The sequence below is a fragment of the Athene noctua genome, chromosome 5, assembly GCF_965140245.1.
Source record: "Athene noctua chromosome 5, bAthNoc1.hap1.1, whole genome shotgun sequence".
Lineage (NCBI taxonomy): Eukaryota > Metazoa > Chordata > Aves > Strigiformes > Strigidae > Athene > Athene noctua.
Window position 1 is genome coordinate 28983539 of NC_134041.1, and position 19254 is coordinate 29002792.

General features: G+C 58.3%; 3 protein-coding genes across 4 annotated transcripts; 1 reads left to right on the forward strand and 2 right to left on the reverse strand.

Moving 5' to 3' along the window:
- Nucleotides 1-38: 38 nt before the first annotated feature.
- Nucleotides 39-5217, reverse strand: LOC141960785 (flavin-containing monooxygenase 5-like). Its single transcript, XM_074906838.1, has 9 exons — nucleotides 5085-5217; nucleotides 4487-4706; nucleotides 4080-4268; nucleotides 3832-3994; nucleotides 3446-3588; nucleotides 2828-3027; nucleotides 2130-2479; nucleotides 1711-1783; nucleotides 39-1476 (listed from the first exon to the last, which is right to left on the reverse strand). The coding sequence occupies exons 2-9, from the start codon at nucleotides 4616-4618 to the stop codon at nucleotides 1131-1133; spliced, it is 1596 nt and encodes a 531-aa protein (XP_074762939.1). The 5' UTR covers nucleotides 4619-4706; nucleotides 5085-5217; the 3' UTR covers nucleotides 39-1130.
- On the forward strand, nucleotides 4722-18159 carry FAM78B (family with sequence similarity 78 member B). 2 transcript variants are annotated; one of them, XM_074906841.1, is made up of 2 exons: nucleotides 4722-4968; nucleotides 13600-18159. In XM_074906841.1, the coding sequence occupies exon 2, from the start codon at nucleotides 13748-13750 to the stop codon at nucleotides 14120-14122; it is 375 nt and encodes a 124-aa protein (XP_074762942.1). In that variant the 5' UTR covers nucleotides 4722-4968; nucleotides 13600-13747; the 3' UTR covers nucleotides 14123-18159. The 2 variants fall into 2 exon arrangements, with proteins under 2 accessions (XP_074762942.1, XP_074762941.1); XM_074906840.1 differs by lacking the exon at nucleotides 4722-4968 and adding an exon at nucleotides 11800-12074.
- PLPP6 (phospholipid phosphatase 6) lies at nucleotides 8175-11438 on the reverse strand. Its single transcript, XM_074906839.1, has 2 exons — nucleotides 10883-11438; nucleotides 8175-8974 (listed from the first exon to the last, which is right to left on the reverse strand). Exons 1-2 carry the CDS (start codon nucleotides 11304-11306, stop codon nucleotides 8604-8606), a joined length of 795 nt encoding a protein of 264 aa, XP_074762940.1. The 5' UTR covers nucleotides 11307-11438; the 3' UTR covers nucleotides 8175-8603.
- Nucleotides 18160-19254: the final 1095 nt, after the last annotated feature.

A 19254-nucleotide genomic window follows, 5' to 3' on the forward strand; every position in this document is an offset into this window, starting at 1 on the left:
GGTGGCAGGGTTGAGGAAGCCTTGGCCAGGGGCAAAACACGTTCAGGGGGGTGCAGAGCAGTCAAACCGGAGGATGACACTCAGTGCTGCTCAGTTGGGGATGGCTGTCCCTGTGCTTCCCGTGGGTAACCAGCTGGAGCGTCACAAGATTTATTTCTTCCAGACATGATCTACAGGTTTCCCCTGCCTGCCGTGCCACACCTTCTGCCTGCGTCTGCCCATCCCAAGGGGCTCATTGGGTTCTGTAAGCACTTAGCAATGCTGACGCTGCCCTGGGACTTCCTGGGTGCAGGGCTGATATGTGGACATGCTCCAGATTCAGTAGATCGTGGTGTGGAAAACAAAACCCGGGGGATTCTCAGGGCACTGGCAGCTGGCAGCTGTGCCAGCCCTGGTGTGTGGTGGCCAGGACCCCCTGTCACTGCTCCAGGTCCCCAGCCCGCCCAGCCATCCTCCAGAGGGGCTGCGTGCAGGTGATGAGGGTGGCACTGAGCCATGCCGCTGTGGCTACTGTGATCTATGCTGGTGGCAGACACCCTGGGCAAGGCTCTTTTGCTGTGGATATACACATGTGCAGGTGTGTGTGTGTGTGTAGCCTGTGCTGTCGAAGAGCTGGAGCTGCACTGCTGGCACAAGGCTGACCTCAAACCTGTGTGTGTGTCCCCGGCACGCAGTGGGACGTGGTGTCAGTGATGGGACGGACACCTGGTTCTGTTTAACACACTTTTATCGTTAGGAAGTCTGCTGTGCCCTTGCTACTTGGCTTTCATGTGAGTGTGCCAGTGGTGGCTAAGACAGGTTATAGGCAACAGGAAAGCTGGTATTGTCCCCGCTAGGTCAAAAGCGCTGCCAAAGGGGGTCTGGATTTTATCCTGCATGTGAGCAGGATTCCTTGCCTGTCCCTGGCAGCTGCTCTCCAGGAGGCGGTGCAAAGAGGTGCTGAAGCATTATTTCAGCAGCCAGGGAGGCTCTGTTCACCCTGAGCTGGCAGTGTGGCCACAGTGGGGCCATACTGGGCAGGAGGAGGGCTCCTGCCAGTACTGGGATGCACAGGCTGCCTCAGGACAGGGGATGGCCAGTCAGCCCCCCCAGCACATCACAAAGCCTCCCTTCCCACACTTGTAAGGCACCTACAAGTAAGCAAAAATGACAGCAAGGATGGCCACAGCCCCAACCAGCTTGAAGATGAGGGGCACAGCAGGGGCCAGTGCTTGCTTCTCCACATGCCGCGTCTGTAGGGGCTTGATGATACGCTGCTGCTGGGTGAGGATGGCCTCCCTGGCGCCTGCCCACTTGCCTGGGCCTCGCAGGCGGTACTGGTATGGTGTGCAGGGCCCAAAGGCCACCTCCAGTGCCAGCTTGGGGTCGGTGAGGAAGAGGGTGAGCAGGTTGGGCTTGACCCCCACCTGGCAGGCGAGCTCATCCATGTAGGGGATGTAATCCACCTGGATGGTGTGCCGCTGGCTCTTCACGTACCTGTGGGCAGGGAGGGCAGGCAGGTGCTGGCAGCAGATTTGGCAGATGCCCCGCACACCAGGAAGGTGGTACTGGACAGACTGCCATTGGGAAGGATCAGTGGGGTGGGGATAGAGCAGCCCTGCCATCTGTTGGCATGGCCAAATGTGCTGGGATGCAGCCACAGGATGGGACAAGTGCCCACAAGCAGCCATACCCAAACTGTCCCCCTCCCTGTTTCCAGGGGGGTCTTACCGCTTTGCCATGGCTTCTTTCTTCTGCTTGATGTCAGCCTCCATGTTGTGCTGTGGGGGCAGCTTGTTCAGCCCTAGGGAGGATGATCACAGGGTGCGGGTGCTGCACCCCACTAGCAATAGTGGCCACTGTGGTCCTGCCTTTGCTGGCACCACCGTGGCAGGCAGTCTGGCACCCAAGGCATGTCCAAGCTCCTTGAGATGGGAAGGAGCAGCCTGTGGGACTCAGGGTACAGATGTCCCTGTGCTGCTCAGGACAAAGCCCAGCTCACTATGATGGCTGCAAGGCAGCCATGCCATTGCCCTTGGTCAGCATGGCACAGCTGGCTGCTGCCTCCCAAACATGGCTGGGCATTATTTGCCCCAGATCCAAGGGTGCAGGCCTGGGCTGCAGCCACAGGGGAGGTTTGTCTCACTTACCCTTGAAGACACGGGTGGCCCAGCGACACTGGAGCTCAGAGATGGGCATGATGGCACCCAGGGGCTGAATGAGGCCAATGAAAGCCAGCGTAGGCTTCTCCAGGTCAGGAAGAAACATGAATTTGTAGAGGGAGATCTGGTTCTCCACCACCTTCACGTATTTTTCAAGGAAGGGGAAGGAGAAGCTGTATCCTGTGGCGAAGACCACAGCATCAATGTCTTCCCTGGTGCCGTCCTCAAAGATGGCAGATGTCTCCGTGAACTCCTGGATGTTCGGCTTCACCAACACCCTGCCCGAAATGATGCGGTTGGGCAGGTCATCGTTGATGGTCGGGTGCTGGTCAAGGATCCTGGAAAGTACAAGGGCCTGTCAGGGTGCTGGGGTGGGGTGTCTTTGCTCCGTGTCCTGCTCGTCCTGCTCTGGGGATGCTTATCCCCAAGGATGTTCATTGCAAGTGAGGCTGGTCCCCCAGGGGTGCTTGGCAGGTGCCGCTGCACTGGTGCCACCAAGGGTCCCTGGAAGAGGAAGTGGTGGCTCCCTCGAGCGTTGCCTGGGCACAACACAGCCATGAACCGGGTTTCCAGGGCTGGTACCTTGGCTCCAGCCTGGGTACAGGGAGCATGGAAATGGACGAGTGGAGCTGGACACGGCAAGAGTCAGAGGGTCCCTCTTGGACAGGGGGAGCTTTTTCTGGCACCTGTGCTTTGGCTTCAGGCCGTAGTGTGAGTGGTTGAACCTGGCGTTCAGCTGCTTCTCCACAAAGTCGCTCACCATGGATGAGCTCATCAGCTGCTGCAGGAATCTCTTCATGCGGGTGGTGAGGATGATGTCGATGGGGTAGCCCTGATCTCCAACGCGGTTGAGGATCCATGCACCCCGGCGGGTGCTGAGGAAGACCTGGGCAAGGAAGCAAGCATCACCTCCTGAAGGCTGTGATGGTCCTGTGGGCTGCCCTTGGGTGGACATGTCCTTGCCCCAGGATTGCTTCTCTTCGTGCTGCCCAAGCGCCGTGTGAAGACCCGGAGGGCAGAGAGAGCCAGTGGTCAGCACCCAGCAAGGAGAGGTAGGGAAGAGCTGCAGGAGCAGCCCCAGCCTGAGGCTCAGGCTTGGAAATCACGGTATTTGTACGGGATTGAGTCTTGGCTGCCAGCACTGCCTGGCAGCTGGGATTGGCAGGTGCTGGCACTGCCAAACGCAGTGGGTGCCGGGATGGAGCAGTAGCTGTGTGCGCACCCTGGTCCTGGTGTCCTTGTGGAGCTGGCAGTGTCCCATGGGGAGCTGCCCTGCCCACCAGGACCCTGCTCCTGTTGCTCACCTGCTTGGCTGTTTGGCTGATCTCCACGGCCAGGTCCGACCCTGAATTCCCAATCCCGATGATAACGACCCTCTTGTCTGTGAAATCCCGAGCATCCTTGTAGTCTCGGCTGTGGAGATAGCGGCCCTTGAACTTCTCAATTCCTGTGGGCAGGGAGGAGGGATGCTTTGCTTCCTGGCACTGGGCTGGAGAGTCACCTCCCCAAAAACTGAAGTGGAGATGCTCCCCGGCCCCACCAAACCCCTCCTGGGGAGCATGAGAGCACTCCTGGAGCCAAAGCAAGACAAGGAAATGCTGAGGCCAGGAGGAAGAGCAGCTGGGAGAAAAGGGACCGGCACAGCCAAGCTTTCTGGGGTCTCTCCTTGTGCTGGGGTGTGGGGTGGTACCTGGGAAGGTGTTCAGAGGGAGGTGTGCCTTGGTGTGGTGCCCGCTGCACACCAGCACGGCATCGAAGATGGCTGCCTCCTGCTTCCCTTCACTCTCTGTCACCACCTCCCACTGGCCCGTGGCAGCAAAGTCAGGGCGCTTGGACACGCAGCACACGCTGGTCTGGGCATGGGAGGAGCGGGTGTCAGGCACCCGGCACCCCCCAGCCCCACTGCTTGCCACCCTCCTAGAACCCCCCGGCTCTCACCCCGAAGCGGATGTGGCGGAGCAGGTCGAAGTGCTGAGCATACATGCGGAAGTACTCCATGATCTTGGAGTTGTGCATGTAGTTGGGGAAGTCCTTGGGGATAGGGAAGTCGCTGAAGCACATCATCTCCTTGGAGGTGTTGATGATGACGGAGCGGTAGATGCTGGCACGGTCTTCCTCAGGGTGCTCCTGTGGGAGCAGGGCACGGCTTGGTGCTGGCCAGGAGCAGTGAAGGGGAAGGATGTTTGGGGCTGCTGTGATGGCTTTTTGTGTGGATCCCTGGCCCTCACTCAGCCTTGCCCCCAGGACCCTGCTATGGCCGGCTGCGTGCCACCCCACCAGCTGCTACTGATGCCTGGCTGCCACTGTGCTGACCCCTGGCAGGACACGTGGCAGAGAGTGTTTACCTCAAACCTCCAGAGCCCTCCGATGTCCCTGGTCGCCTCGAAGCAGATGGGCTCCAGCCCCTCTTGCAGGCAGGCTTTGATGGCGCACAGCCCGCTGCTTCCCCCTCCGATGATGGCCACCCTCTTCGCCATGCTGCCCTCCACCACCGGTTTCTGCCTGCAGACAGCGCTGGAGAGCGGAGCTCAGGGCCAAGGGGCGCAGCTGTGCAAAATTTTGGTCCTGCACACCAAAGAGGTCCCAAGCTGAGAGGCACCTCTTGAAATTTTTTCTGGGGCTGTGAGGCAACTGCTATCTGCTCCCCAGCAGGGACCTGGCCAGTGCTGGGGTTTTGTACCATCACAGTGTTGCCTCTGGGTGCTGTGGGGAGGAATACTACCGAGTGCCAGGAAGCCTCGATATCTCCCTGCCCACGCCAAGTCCCAGCGATGAAGACACGCCGGAGTGACGTGCCCTGCCACGGGGACTGACGGCTCCCTTCCAGGTGGGTGACAGCTCCTCCATCTGCCCCTCGCCCTCTCCCTTCCCCGCGGAGCTGCCTGTCGTGGCACCCCAATGCCCGTTGCATGCTGACAGCCCGCGGGGAGGCCCTCAACCAACCTGCAGCCGTGGCAGTGGCAACCCAGGGAGGGCCAGCGGCAGCCCAGGGAAGGCAGGTGGCAGGCAGGGAGCCGTGTGAAGGTCTCTGTTGGGTTTCCCCAACTCGTGACGCCTGACGGCGGCCTGGCTCTATGGGGCGTAGCGGCAGTGAGCGGGGCCTCCCCCTCCGTCACTCCTCCCACGGGGCTGAGGAGAGGAAGCCAGCACCCGGCTGCCTCCCTGGATGCCTGCTTGAGTTTTCCGGCAGCGGCTCTTACCGGAGCCTCAGACAGCGGGGTAAGGAGCCGTCCCAGGTGCCTTGCCAGGGAGCCCTGTGCGGGACGCTGTAGGGACGGGGTTGCAGGAAAAGCAGAGACACAGCCAGACCATGGCATGCATGCTGGGTAAACAATTGCTGCCCTGAACTTTTACCTCTGGGATTATGAGGATCAGACCAACCCTGTTTATGCTGGTGCCCAGGGGCATAGGTGGCTCTGGCTGCTCCAGTGCCACCCAGCACCGCATTGCCCATGTCCCCCATGTCCCTGGGCTGGGCATGTCGGCACAGCCTCCCCATAGCCACTGAGTCAGCAGAGTCCTGGAGCCAGCGGACCCCGGTGTGAGAAGCACTGTGCTGCTGGGGTATCGCTGGTGCTGGGGTGGTGGAACTGGTTAGGAAAAGGCTCTCCCCAGCAGCAGGAGGCACAGACCATGTGGCTCGGGTGCACACTGCTGGCTCCTGGTACACTTGCAGCCGGACAGCCCCCGGGGGATCCAGGGGAAATTTGCTCTCCTGTGTTTGGGGAGCTTCACCCCAGAGCTTCACAAGGCACAGGGCTGTGGAGGGGCCAAGCTCTGCAGCTAAACCCATTTTAACCTTCTAAAACTTAATAGTATGTTTGCAGAAAGTGTAATAAAGCTCTTTCTGTCCCTTGTTGGCAAGGGCTGATCTCTGCCTGGGGCAGAGTCACCGAGCTGCCAACCCACGCTCTGTGCCTGCTTGATGGAAAGCATCAAAAGCGTCTCTTACCAGGCAGGGGGATCGGCAGGATGGCAAGGAGGCAGCACTGCCAGTGCTCCCCTCCCTGCGCCGCTCTCAGCTGGCTTCTGGCTCTTTTGCAAGCTCTTCAGTGACTGCCCAAGGGCCACAGGTACAGGAGACTTCTCCCAGCTCTCAACCCACCGCTGTGCTATGAAACCACTGTGCAGGTTACCTTTGAATTTGCCCTTCTTTGTTGGCAGCTGCAAGAGGCTGCACAGCCCTGGACTTCGCCCCCACTGTGCTTGGACTCATGTGCTGGCTGAACCTTGCCGTCAGGCATAGGGGACCGTGGGAGCATGCCAGAGTCAAACCATGGCATTTTGGTCAAGACTGGCTTGTTGATGTCTGCAGGAAAGCTACGGGCCCCCATGCCAAGCAAGCACCCAGGATATACAGTGTGGTGGGCAGCACATGCAGAGACGTCTGTTCAGGGCTTCCACAGTGGGCAGAGGTGCTGCGGGACAGGCCAAGCAGAAAGCACCAGTCTCCTCCTTCCTATCAACGGGCTGGCACCCATGCTTGGAGGAGCAGTGACAAGTGACAAGCACAAGAGAAGACCAAAGGTCTCGCTGGCGGAGGTGGGGAGAAGCAGAGCAGAGGTGAGGGGGCAGCAGGGCCACCCATGACCCAGAGGGGCTGTGCACTGGTGATGGGTGCCACCAAGCAGCTCCTGGAGGGTCCTGCAAATGAGCCAGGAGCAACTTTTGGCATGCACATGCATGTGGGAACAAGCCACAGATGTACAGAGTTGCTGCTGTACTCCTCCATGGCCTGGAGAGGAAGACCCCAACCACTTGGACGAAAAGCACCCCATGTTTGGGAAAAAGCAGAGCTGAAATGTTCTGGCACAGCTCAACAAACCCTGATCACCCTAAATCCTGACTACACTGGAGCATGTCACCTGCCTGTGGTCCCACAGCCACCAGAGCTCATCTCTGCCATGGGGTGGGCGGGCTGGCTGGGGTGGCCAGGTACTGCTGTGCACATGCCAGACTGGCCCAGCTGGCTGCCAAGCATGTGATGCAACCCAGGGGATTATTTTTATTTGGTCACTGGAGTGCAAACACACAGGTGGTAGCTTCACCAGCTCACTGTGCTGGTGGGCCAGGGCTCAGCTCTGGGGGAACCTTGTCATTTCGTGCGCTTTTATTTCTGCCCCTGTATACCTGATGGTGGGTGATAGAGATGGGGTGCTTGTACCAGCAGCCCTCAGGCTGCTCCTGCATGCTTCACCCAGAGGAACAGCACACTTAAACACTGCCTGGTTTTAATATGACTTAATCTGCACTTTCTGGGGCCTGAGTGCAATAATAGACCTTAAAGGCCATGACAAGCCTCACCTGGGTGCAGTCACCCCCACCCACATGTCAGGAGCACTATTTAAGCTCAGTCCAGAGCCTTCAATTCCTGCCTATAGTCCTTGTTGATTCTGTGCTTTTCTGGCTCAATCTCAGCTCTGGCTCATTAGAGGCTCCTCATGGTTCCCTTCCTGCCAAGGACAATCAGTGCTTTATGAAGAGCAGGCTGCCAGAACCAGTGGTGCCAGGGTAGGAAGTCAGGGCCTCTTGCTGCAGGATTTGTAGGTAAGGCTCAGCTCCTGGGGCTGCCTGGCAGCCTGGGTGAGGGTGTATTGCTGGGCTGTGGGGAAGGGGCTCACTCTGCAGAATGCTGCCAGCAGCACTGCTAACACTGACAAATGGAAATTGCTGTGAGCACCCTGTACCCCTGGGAGACTGAAAATCTTGTAGAGGGAAAAAGGAGCTGTGGAGCTCTGCTCAAGGGTTTCAGCAGCGGGCTGCTGCTGGGAGCTGCCTCCCCAGTTACCCACTGTCTGGGAGGTGGCATGGACAGATCAAACCCTCAACTGCACCATCCTTTTCCCATGGCACAGTGGCCAGGTGCCTGTGTCCTCACTGCTTAAGACCTGGCTTCAGTTAGGTACTTAAATCAGTAAGGGACGTGTTGCTTAGGAAGGCAGAGCTCTATAAACTTGAGGACAGACCCCCATGAGTCCCCTCCAGGCAGACATTACAGAGCAGGCTGTGCAGGGCATGCTCACAACAGCAACATTATCAGTGTATTTACAGCATACAGATACATGGGTGACTGCAGAGGAATTTCTGCAAAGCCACAGCTACCATATACACCATTGGCTAACACAGCAGGTGCCCAGCACAAGCATGCAGATTCACAGTATCAGCAGCAAGCTGCTGGATGAATGTGCTGAGCCCTCCCTGGGCTCTGCAGGGACCATTTTTTTTGTGGGAGAGCAGTTTGTGTGACTGCTTGGCCAATGCACACCCTGCCTGACAGCCCATCAGGAGAGCAAGACAGCACCAAACGTCGAAGTGCGGGCCCAGGAGCCTGCAGCACCGCTAGTGTTGAAATTCTGATTGGATAGATGGGGTCTAGGGTGTGAGTTTGAATTCCAGTATCCCCTCCCTGTGCGTGCTTAGAAAACCGGGTGCACGCCTCCTCCTTTGGGAGGGACCCAGCCATCAGTGGCTCCAGAGCGCAAAGAGGGCAGGCGCGCTGAGTGGGGACAGCCAGCAGTATTCCACCACGCTATACAGCGCGTAGCCCAGCACCAAACCAAAGAGCACGTCCGTCATGTTGTGCCTGCCCAGCATGACCCTTGAAACGCTGACGATGAGAGCCCAGAGCACCACGAGGACCCGCAGTGGGACAGCAAGGACCAGGTGGCGCAGAACAAAGCGGCAGACCAGGGCGGCTCTGGTGGCGTGGCCCGACGGGAAGGAATACTTGTCCACTGAGATGGTGACGAACATGTCCATCTTGTTGTGGGTGGGCCGCCGCCGCTTGACAAGCCCTTTCACCAATGCCACCAGCACGAGATCCAGCAGCAAGGCTAGGAGACAGTAACAGAGAGTGAGCAAAGTTTCGTGTTTTTTTTCTTTCCCTCCATGAAGGCACGAATCAAAGCAAAGCCATTAGCTAGGAAGAAAGCACCTGGCTACCAAAACCTAAGAGAAGACAATATTTCCCATGGCTACAATAGCCAGGTGGGGAGAGCATGGCACTCATCCAGCACTTGGCCTTCACCATAAGCATGTCTTCAACTTCTGCTCTTTCTGCACACAGCCCTTGTGCAATCACAGACCCTCTCCCTGACACAGCCAACAACAGCCCAGCTCATTGGGTGTATTGGGCTGTTCTTCCTCTGTAAAGCCTGATCTCCCCATGACTCGGGGCTCAAACTGATCCTTAACCTGAAGACAACAGAGGAGTTAATATTCCCTGCAATTCCCTTGCTGACAGTTCGTGCTGACTCAGCATGGCTCTGCCTACCCTCCTGGCTGGGTGTCAAACTGACCGTGGTGAATGATCAACCCACTTCCACCACTCAGCCCCAACTCAGTGTGAGGTCTGGCTTCTCCCTGCTGCTGGGGGGATTAACACCAGAAAGTCAACCACACTTTGGTTTTCAAGAGCTGAATGAAGGAGGATGTCAACAACAGTGGCTTGCCCTCAGAGAGCTAAAGGCTGTTGTGGTGGAAGTCAGAGGTGAAGCACCTGTGAGAAGTGTTCAGCCTGTATTTGGCAAGAGCAGCTTCTCGCATAGGGCAGAAGGTGGTTTTTCAATCCTTGCTAGCTCAGCTAGCACAGCACTCACGGCCAGGGCTACTTCTTTCAAGGCAGTCTTGTAAGAGACCAACTTCTGCTTGTCCTAAGGCTTGTTTCTGGTCATCAAATCTTGTGTTCACTTTAGTTCATTCCCTTTGGTTAATCATTTAAGATTTTTTTTTTTCCCCCCCACGTGTAAACCTAGTTCAATTGCATTTTCTCTTTTTCCATATGGTTTGAGAGATTCAGCCTGGACATTAGGGAACACTCTTCACCCACATGGGCACTGCACCCCCAGAACAGGGCCCCAGAGAGGTGCGGGGCTCTGCCCCAGAGCACTAAGGGCTGGACAAGGCCCTGCTGCTGGGACAGACCACTGCCTTGGAGCAGAGGTTAGGTTGGAGGCCTCCAGGTCCCCACCCACAGCTCTGCTCTGGGACTGTAATTTAATCATGTGCTGCTAGATGAAAAAGATGCACAAACCCATGCATTTCCCACCAAACAAATTTAAATTCAAATTATAAGTGTGAGATAGCGATTATTTGCAGCTTCATAAAACAGTAAGAATTAGGAACCCAACAAGGTCTATTGCTCTGGAGCTACTACAGTTTCTAAATGAGCAAAAATGAAGAATCCAGGTATACCTAATAGGACAGGATGCTGGGGGTGGAATGTGGCACCACCCAATATTAAAATGTATGCCTCAAGCCGGTTTCCTCACTGGCTGATACACATCAATCCATGCAGGTACTGCCTTCAGGAAGCCCGAGGGTGCAGATGTCTGTGTGCCAATGCAGCTTTTCAGGGAACGGGCTAGTGTCTCAACATTAGGCAGCTGTACCTGAAATGTGCTGTTCTAATAAGCTGAAGAACTAACAGAGACTTCAGTTCCCTGAAAGTTTTGTGCAACTGCAGGAGCGGTCTGGATGCCAAGAGTTTCAGAGCGTGTGGTTGGAGCTGCGATACATGAGCTGTACCCATGCCACCACGCCCTCCAGCTCCAGGGTTACTCACTCTGGGGTACAGGCACCCCAGATAAGCCTGCACCAGCTACTCAAAATCAGCTGGCGCCCTCGGGGCTGGGGGAGGCCGAGGTTTACTCAGCTCTACCCCGTCCTTCGGGTCCCATCCTTCTCCCTCGGCTCCAGCCAGCCCCAGCCTGCAGATCCCTCTGCTTAGCCCCCAGCCTCACCGAAGAGCAGGTTGAGCAGCACCTCCCTGGCCGCTGAGCTGTCGCTCTGGCAGAGCCCGTAGAAGGTGCCGAGCAGCCAGGGGATGCCGTGCCCCGAAACCTCGACGACCTTCATGAGGGGACGTGCGCTGCCCCAGGCCGAGTCCTCTCCAGCGCAGACGCCCAGGCGCTTGGAGGCCCAGAGGTCGATGGCGAGCAGGGAGCTGAGGGCGATGCCCAGGAAGGAGGGGTTCAGCTTCATGCAGTCCTCCTCGGGCAGCGCGGCCGCCGCGGTGCTGCCCGATTCTTTGCGGTGCGACGGACTGTCCGGGGCGCCGGGGCTGCGCTGGCTCACCAGGGACAGGAACTCCAGGCGGCTGCTGCTGCTGCTGCTGCTGCCGCCGCCGCCGGCGCGGCGCTCCCGGCTGCTCCAGGGGCTCGGCATGGCGAAAGGCGGGGGCCGCTCACCGCCCGCCAGGCCTGCTCTGGCAACGCGGCCCGGGCGAGCCGCCTAGGAGCCCGCCGTCACCCCCTGCCCGGTCCTGCTTCTGCCCCCTCCCCGCAGCCTGCCTGCCTGCCTGCCCGCCGCGTCCCCGGGCGGCCCCGCTTCCTCTTCCGCCACCCCCTTCCCGCGTGGCGCCCCCTGGCGGTGGGGAGGTCCGTCCCTCCTCCCGCCGCGCCCCGGGGCGGGGACCCGCGCGGCGCCCCGCCTCCCCGCCCCGCTCCCCGCACACGTGCCCGCCCCGGCCGGCGTACGGCAGCCGGCGAGGGCCGCAAGAGGCGCGGCGGCGGCGGCGGCGCCTTTCGCCCTGCCGGCGCCGGTGCGGGCGCCGGTGCGCGGGCGGCGATGCGCGGCGGCCGAGCGGCGGCGGGGGGACGGGCCGCCCCCCCGGCCCCGCGGCTCGGCGGCGGCGGGTGACGACGGCGCGGCGGCGGCGGCGGCGGCGGCGATGGGGTGCCTGCAGAGCGTGGCCTGCAAGGCGCGGGTGCGTCGGGAGCAGATCGTGGTGTCGGACGTGTCGGCCACCATCGAGCCGGCGGCCACCGCCATCGAGGAGAGCTCGCCGGTGGTGCTGCGGTACCGCACGCCCTACTTCCGCGCCTCGGCCCGCGTCCTCATGCCGCCCATCGCCCGGCGACACACCTGGGTGGTGGGCTGGATCCAGGCCTGCAACCACATGGAGTTCTACAACACCTACAGCGACCTCGGCGTGTGAGCACCGGCACCGCCGTCGGCACCTGCACTGGCGCGGGGTGGGGGGGACGGCGCTGGGCATGGCACCCTGGCTGCGCTGGGGTGGGAGCGGGGACGGGGGTGCCCAGTGGCGGGCACGGGGCTGGCTACGGCACGGGCACCCCAGCAGGCGTCCGCCCGTCTGGCCACCCCCCGGGCGCTGCGCTGCACCCCCGGGCACCGGGTACTGCACCCCAACCCCGTGTCTGCACCCACTGCCGCCACCACCACTGTCACCCCAGCGCCCGCTTCCGGCACCCTCCCGGGCCCGGGCAGCCGCCGCTCCTCTCGTCCTACAGCCGGCTCCTGTGCCAGCTGGGTGGCCTGAAGCTTGCTTGTCTGAGGGCATCATAGCCACTGTCCCCCCCAGCTAGTGTGTTTTTCTGGGGCCAGGTCATGAGTGCAGGTGGTGCTGGGGGAGTTGTCCCCTTGGCTTGTGTTAAAAGCTTTGCGGTGCTTGGCTGAAATCGCTGCTGGAAACCAACTTTTTTCCAAGGCCGAGTGTGTGGGTGACTCGGGGGGGGGGACACTGAGGGGCAAAGCTGTTGTCTCTGTTGCTGTGTCTTCTGCCTTTTGAAGGTGGTGATGCAAGAGCAGGCTGGAGATGGCCAGAGGGGTCCATTCCACAGCTCGCCGGTGGGATCCCAGTGCTGGTGCCCGGGGTTGTCAGCATGGGGCGGTGGGCACGGTGACGTGCATGGGCATGGGGGGAGCAGCGGGTCCTCGTGCGGCCTGCCTGCGTCCCTGCATCATGGCAGATTCGTTGGCACGTGCCGCTGGAGCAATTGGTGACGTTAGAGTGAGCGGAGGTTGTCAGCTGGGGGGATGGTGGCTGCATGTCCCCTACCACTCCCAGGCAGCTTCAGAGCCCAGATGTATTTGAAACCAGAGCTTGGACTCGGTGGGAGGTTTCACCAGTGCTCCCCGTTCGTAATTGCCACGTGGCGATCGTCTCCCTTGCTGTAGCCGTGCAGTGTTGCTAACGTGGTTGGCAGCCAAGATTTGGGGTGGAATTTCCCCCCCAGCCATATTGCAGGGATTTCATCGCACCAGCGGCAGGCATAATTGTGGTATTTAATTATCGTGTGTGCCTCTGTGCAGACGCATATATTTAGAGGCATAAAAATCACACTTTTATCACAGGAGGGGGCTGCTTACGGGCTTGGCCAGTGCTGTGGTCGTGGTGCTGCAGCTGTGGATGGGGAAGGCTGTTCTCCAGCACAGGAGCTGACTAAGGAGAGTGACCCCAGAGAGGCTCTGCAATGAGTTTTGGCCCAGTTGGTTTGATTGCAGGTTAATTAAAATAGTGGTGTGCTGGCAGAACAAAGGCTTCATCTGGCTGTGAGGGACTCAGCAAAGGAACTGAAGCCAAATTTGGTCTTGAAGGAGGTCCTTGAGAGCTTGCTGCAGGCGAGGGGAGGGTCCCCATGTTGCTTGACTCCCTGTCCCTCGCTGGGCGCTGTCTCTGCCGTTTCCCTGCTAACCTGGCCTTTCTCTTCACTAGGTCAAGCTGGGAGCTGCCCGACCTGCGAGAAGGAAGAGTAAAAGCCATCAGCGATTCAGATGGCGTGAGCTACCCCTGGTATGGAAACACCACAGAAACTGTGACGCTGGTCGGGCCCACTAACAAGATCTCCAGGTTCTCAGTGAGCATGAATGACAATTTCTACCCCAGCGTGACATGGGCTGTCCCTGTGAGCAACAGCAACGTGCCGCTGCTGACCAGGATTAAAAGGGACCAGAGCTTTACCACGTGGCTGGTGGCCATGAACACCACTACCAAGGAAAAGATCATCTTGCAGACTATAAAGTGGAGGATGCGAGTGGACATTGAGGTTGATCCCATGCAGCTGCTGGGGCAGCGGGCACGGCTGGTGGGAAGGACTCAGCAGGAGCAGCCCCGAATCCTCAGCAGGATGGAGCCCATCCCACCAAATGCACTAGTGAAACCCAACGCCAACGATGCCCAAGTCCTCATGTGGAGACCCAAGCGAGGCCAGCCTATAGTCGTGATACCTCCCAAGTAGAGCAGCGCGGGTGCACGCGCATGAGGACCTGGGTGCTGTCAGCCTGCTGCAAACGAACGGGGTTTCTGAGCCAAAGCAGACCTCTTGGGTTCTCCTGCCTTTGTAGCTGTGGTTGGAAACACGGCTCCTCCTTAGTCAGAAAGGGAGCCTGGCTGGCACGGGGGTGCAGAAGAGGGGTCACTGAGCTGGAGGATTTCCCAGGAAGCGGAATTGAGTACTTCTAGGGGCTTATGGCTCGCAAAGAGGCTGTCTGACCTAAATGACTCGTCCTTCCTTGCAGGGCAATGCAAGGAGCGTGAGTGTGATCTAACTGTGCCTGTGGCGAATGCTGCTTTCCACCCAACTGGAGGTAGAACCGGAGACCGTGCCTGCTGGACGCGGAGGGCTCCTGCAGTGACCCTCCCTGCCAGGGCATGGGTGTCCTCGTGGTGTCTATACCTATGCATTTCGGATCGATAATCGACCCCTCGCCCTGCCCGCTGGGACTGGGCAGGAGGGCTCGGGAGCAGAGTGGGAGGTGGCAGTGCCGGGGTGCTGAGCCAGAGCCTGGCACTGGCCAGCACTGCTGCCCTGGAGGGGTTTTCCACAGCCGAGGGGAAGCGGGACATGTTTTGCATGCGTCTGGGTGTGTTTGGAGTAGTTGTGAGTGTAGGAGATGCCATAGCTCTTTTCTGTCTCGGAGTGAGATCTAAGGGCAGGTTAGATGTCCTTTCGTTTTAAGGTGCACTAAATCTTTGCAGTTCCTCAACCTCCCCCCCCTCCCCCCAATCCCACTGACCCTTCTCTTACGGCAGCAAACCCAATTCTCAGCCTAGTGAGAAATCGAGAGTGGTGCCCGTTCACCCAGGCCAGGTGCTTGCTGACTGTGTGTGGGGTACCCAAACCAGGTTGGAGGTACCCTGGGACTCGCACGCTTCCACCACAGACCCAAGTCCCTTGCAAGAAGTTGGATGCTTGCTTATTTTCCACACAAATGCCAGCTCACATGGAGACCCGTCTCCTCCTCAGCTACCCACGGAGCAGGGTCCTACTGGCAGGGATGCTGGTGGAGGGGACGGCACCCCTTGTGGTAACTCCCCAGGCTCTGCAGGGATGCGGGTCTTCTCTCCGGGGGTCGGAGGCAGGGATGTGAGTAGAGGTTGCGTGGGCCAGGCCTGGGTTTGCCTGGGAAGGAAGAAGTGAACATGTTGCCTGGGTGCTGCCTCCTGCTGCGGCAGGTGCTTAGTGAGTAACAGGGTTTTATCTGCCTTTCTTCTCGCTCCTTGCTGCCAGGGTAGCTGGCATTGTCTGGTCCATGGGTGGATGCCGTGCTGTGGGCCATGACCTGCAATTCCCAATATCTCGCCCTTGAGATGCAGCAGAGGTGTAAGCCATGGCTGCACTGCTGATGCCCCAGGCGCCCTGTTGCTCCTGAGCTGATGATTACGGCTTTTGCCACTTTCTCTGCTCTGTCTGCTGCTGCGGCACAAGCCCTGCGGCTCCTCTGGCTCACACCCCTGCCTTTGCACCATGGGAAGTTTGTGCTGCCTTGGGGATGCAGGTAATTCCTGCTGGGAGGGTCCCATCTCCTGTCCCATCGCCAGAAGAGCCTGGGGAGGGTCGCCAGTTTGGCACTTCCATGCAGAGCTTTTTCTGCAGTGTTAACAGCGCTGCCCCTCAGCCTGGCTGTTGGGATGCCCAGCCCGGCGCTGCTTTGCTCTCCACGGCGTGTTGGCACATCCCCACGGCATTGCTCCAGAGAGAGTAGCTGAGCTCCTGCAAAGCTTCAGCCATGGCTTGTGCTTTTCCAGGGTGGGATGCGTACACTGGTCCCTGCCAGCAAAGGGGCTCCCCAGGAATCTTAGACCAAAAATCCCTGTGAAATCCCCATGCTACTTATTCTCAGCAGTGTTTGCTGCTGATTCGATTGTTTATTTATTTTTCCCTTTGGGAGCGTTGCATTTTGATGCTTCGATGCACACCACTCCGTGCTGGGGCTGGCGGTCCTGCTCCTCCCGCTTGGCCTCGCAGTGGGCTGGGAACCTGCTGCTTTTGGTGCCTATTTCTGGGTGTCACTGGGGCTACAGCCTTGTGGTGGGAAAGGTTTGGAGGAAGAGGGGACTCTGAGCTTGGGTTTGCTGTGTTTTCTAGGGAAAAACTTCTACTGGGAGCTTGTCTGCGTGGGAAGGTGTCCTGCTCTTGTGAGACTCTGCCCGTGGTTTTGCCCTGGTAGGGGACTGACAGCAGCTTTTGCCGTCACTGATGTTTCATTTGTCAAAACGCGTGTGTGGAGAGGGATTAGAAACTTTAAATACAATTTTCCTTAACGTTTGGGGGAGGAGGAGGCGTAAGTACCTTTTGGTTTGAAATAAGGCGGATGTATACTTTTGACCCAGTGCGATAGAAATGTCTCTGGCAGCATCAGAGCTAAAAAGCCAGAGGAAGGGGCTCCCAAACAAACAGGTAGCCCCGAGATGGGCTTCCTGCTGGAAGAGGATGCTGCGTCCAGAGAGGCTGTGTGAGCCAGCTCCCCAAAACCTGCGAGGAAGGGCTGGGGCTGTGCTCGGAGTCTGCATGCTGGCCGTCAGCCCCGGGAGCACGCTGAGACGGCAGTGGCTGCCATTTCTGTCCATGTGTGTCTGCAACGTCCCCGGGGAGGTGCTTGATGCTGCCTGGTGCTGATGTTGGGGTCAGAGCCTGGCTGTAGCCATGTGCCTGCACAACCAGGGCTGCCCCAGCCTGCAGGCAGACTCTGGCTGAGCCCCGGGGCCGTGCCTGTGCTCACCCCTCCAGGCTTCTGCCAGGCTCCCATGCCCACTCCTTCTCCGATGGCTAGATTTGATGTGCTTAACTCGGTTTGATGCGTGGGTTGTCTTCGTGGGCATTTCCCCGTTAAAAAAAAGAAAAAAAAAAAGTTTGCAAAAATTGTTGGCAAAAAAGATTTGCAAACAATGTTTGCAAAAATTTGCAGGCATTTGGCATGTTCACAAAAGGTGCGTGCTCACACTTGGGTGGAGGTGCTGGGTGAGCATCTGCCTGAGCTTAGTTGCACTGACTGCAAGGCTCCTGATGCTCAAGTGAAGGGGAGGGAAGAGAGGCAGCGGGTGGGAGCTCCCCGCTGCAAACCTGGGTTTGGCTCATGTCCCTGTGGCCTGCAGCCGTATCAATGGGGACCCTGAGCGGGAGTCCCAGCTGCAGAGCCCACGCCCGGGACCAGCACCTGGACCCCTGGGCTCAGTTGTCCCAGCTGCCCTGCAGGATGCCTTCCCTGTGTCCCCCTTTCACATCAGCACCCCATTATCTCAGGGAGGGACAGGTCATGGAGATGCCCACCTGCACACTTCCCTTGCCCTGAGCCTCGGGGTGCCCCTTCCCCTCTGTCCCTGTCCTCGGGTCACTTATTTATTTATCTATCTATTTATTTATTTATTTAAGGTTTAAGTTATTTATTGGTATTTATTGATGGCTGGAAGTCAGGGGGTCATTTCTGCTGTGTGGTGGGGGCAGCTGGGTCCCCCCCTGCCCAGCCCCCTGCATTTTGGGGTGCTGCTGTGTGTTTGGGAGTGCTGCTGGGGAGTGCTGCTTGCAGACCCCTGTTCTCCCATCCCCTTTCGGAGCTGGGGCAGGGAGAAAGGAAAAGGGGAATCACATCGGTGCCTGCAGGGAGGACACCTGGTGCCTGTCCCCTTCCCACAGAAGCTCAAAGCCCCTGTACCCCCTCCCCAGGCACTGTGCTCCCTCCCATGCCCGTCCGTATTTATTGATCTGGCCTCCTGGCATTTCTCCGTTTGGCTCCCGCTGGATTTGCTGTTGCCAATTCCTGGAGATTGTGAGAAGAGCCAGGACGTGTGGGTGTCGCTATGGAGAAAAGACCAAACCAGGTATTCTGCTGCCGCGTGGGGAAAATTGGAAGGAGTAGAGGAAAGCTGGTTTTGCAGAGTGCCTTAAACACAAATGACTTACCGAGTAGGGGGCTTGGACTTCTGTCTCTGGATGTTATTACAAACGCGAACAAATGTTGCATTTCACTTCTCTGGGATTAAAAGAAAACCACTCGAGCTGTACTGGAACCAAACCCTGCGTGTGTTTGAGTCCGTCGGGTTGGCTTGCACGTCTGGGGCCTTGCTGGTGTGGAGGAGCAGGCAGGAATTCATGGGCTTTCAGCTGTTAGCCCCTGCCTGGCTTGGCGGTGGGACCAGTGGCTGCCTCTGCCAGCTTTAAGCCCCTGGGTGGGGTGATGGGACTCGTTCCCCCTTGTCCCGACTTGCAGGCGGCTTCTCTGGTGTCCCAGTGAGGTTGTGCTTGCCCTGCAGTTCCCCCTCCCTAGGGATGCTCAGAGCAGCCGGTTTGCACAAAACTTGCCATGAGGCCACATCCTCAAAAAAAAATAATTGGGCAGTTGCTTGGAAAGCTCTGGCAGGCATCCCTTTTTTCCTTGGGAAACCAGCTCAAAGCCAGGGCTGCGTGCTGAGGGACCACCAAGAAACCCAGGAGCTCATGCAGCCCAACTGTGGGGAACTAGGGAAGCTGCCAAGCTTGATAAGGCTGAAAAAACTACACAGAAAAGGGACGTTTCCCCTTTGAACTTGCAGATCTCCCTCCCACTTCTCACGGAGTGGAAGAGGGGAAACAAGAGTCAACCCGGAGACCAGGGTTTTTCTTCTTATAGTAAAAGTAATACATGGAGATAATGCAGAATTTCATAATGTAGGTTCATTGAAGTAATTTGGGAAAAAATAGAAATATTCACTGTATAGTTCCTGGAGGCAATTAAATATTTTTTTTCGATAATGAAAGAGGGAGGTCTCTCAAACACAGCTGTTTAGGGAAGGATGTCCTCAGTGGGGTGTCTTGGCCTGCACACTGGGGTGGAGGAGGGCAGTGATGGGTGCTGGGAGACTCCCAGCAGCTCTAGATGTTGTCTGAGGACTGACAGGTCCCATCCCACGTGGGTGTGGGTGCTGCCCCAGGATTAAGGTCTGCGGGATGCTCATTGCATCCAGTGTGCTGCTTACCATGAGCATCAACCCTACTAGTCCCGGCTTGCTGTGGGGTATGTTTGTGCCCTGAGCCAGCCAATTTCTTTAACAGCTGCTCATTTTGAGTGTTGCTGATTGCGCTGGGCACCAAGAGATGCTGGCAGACAGCCTATG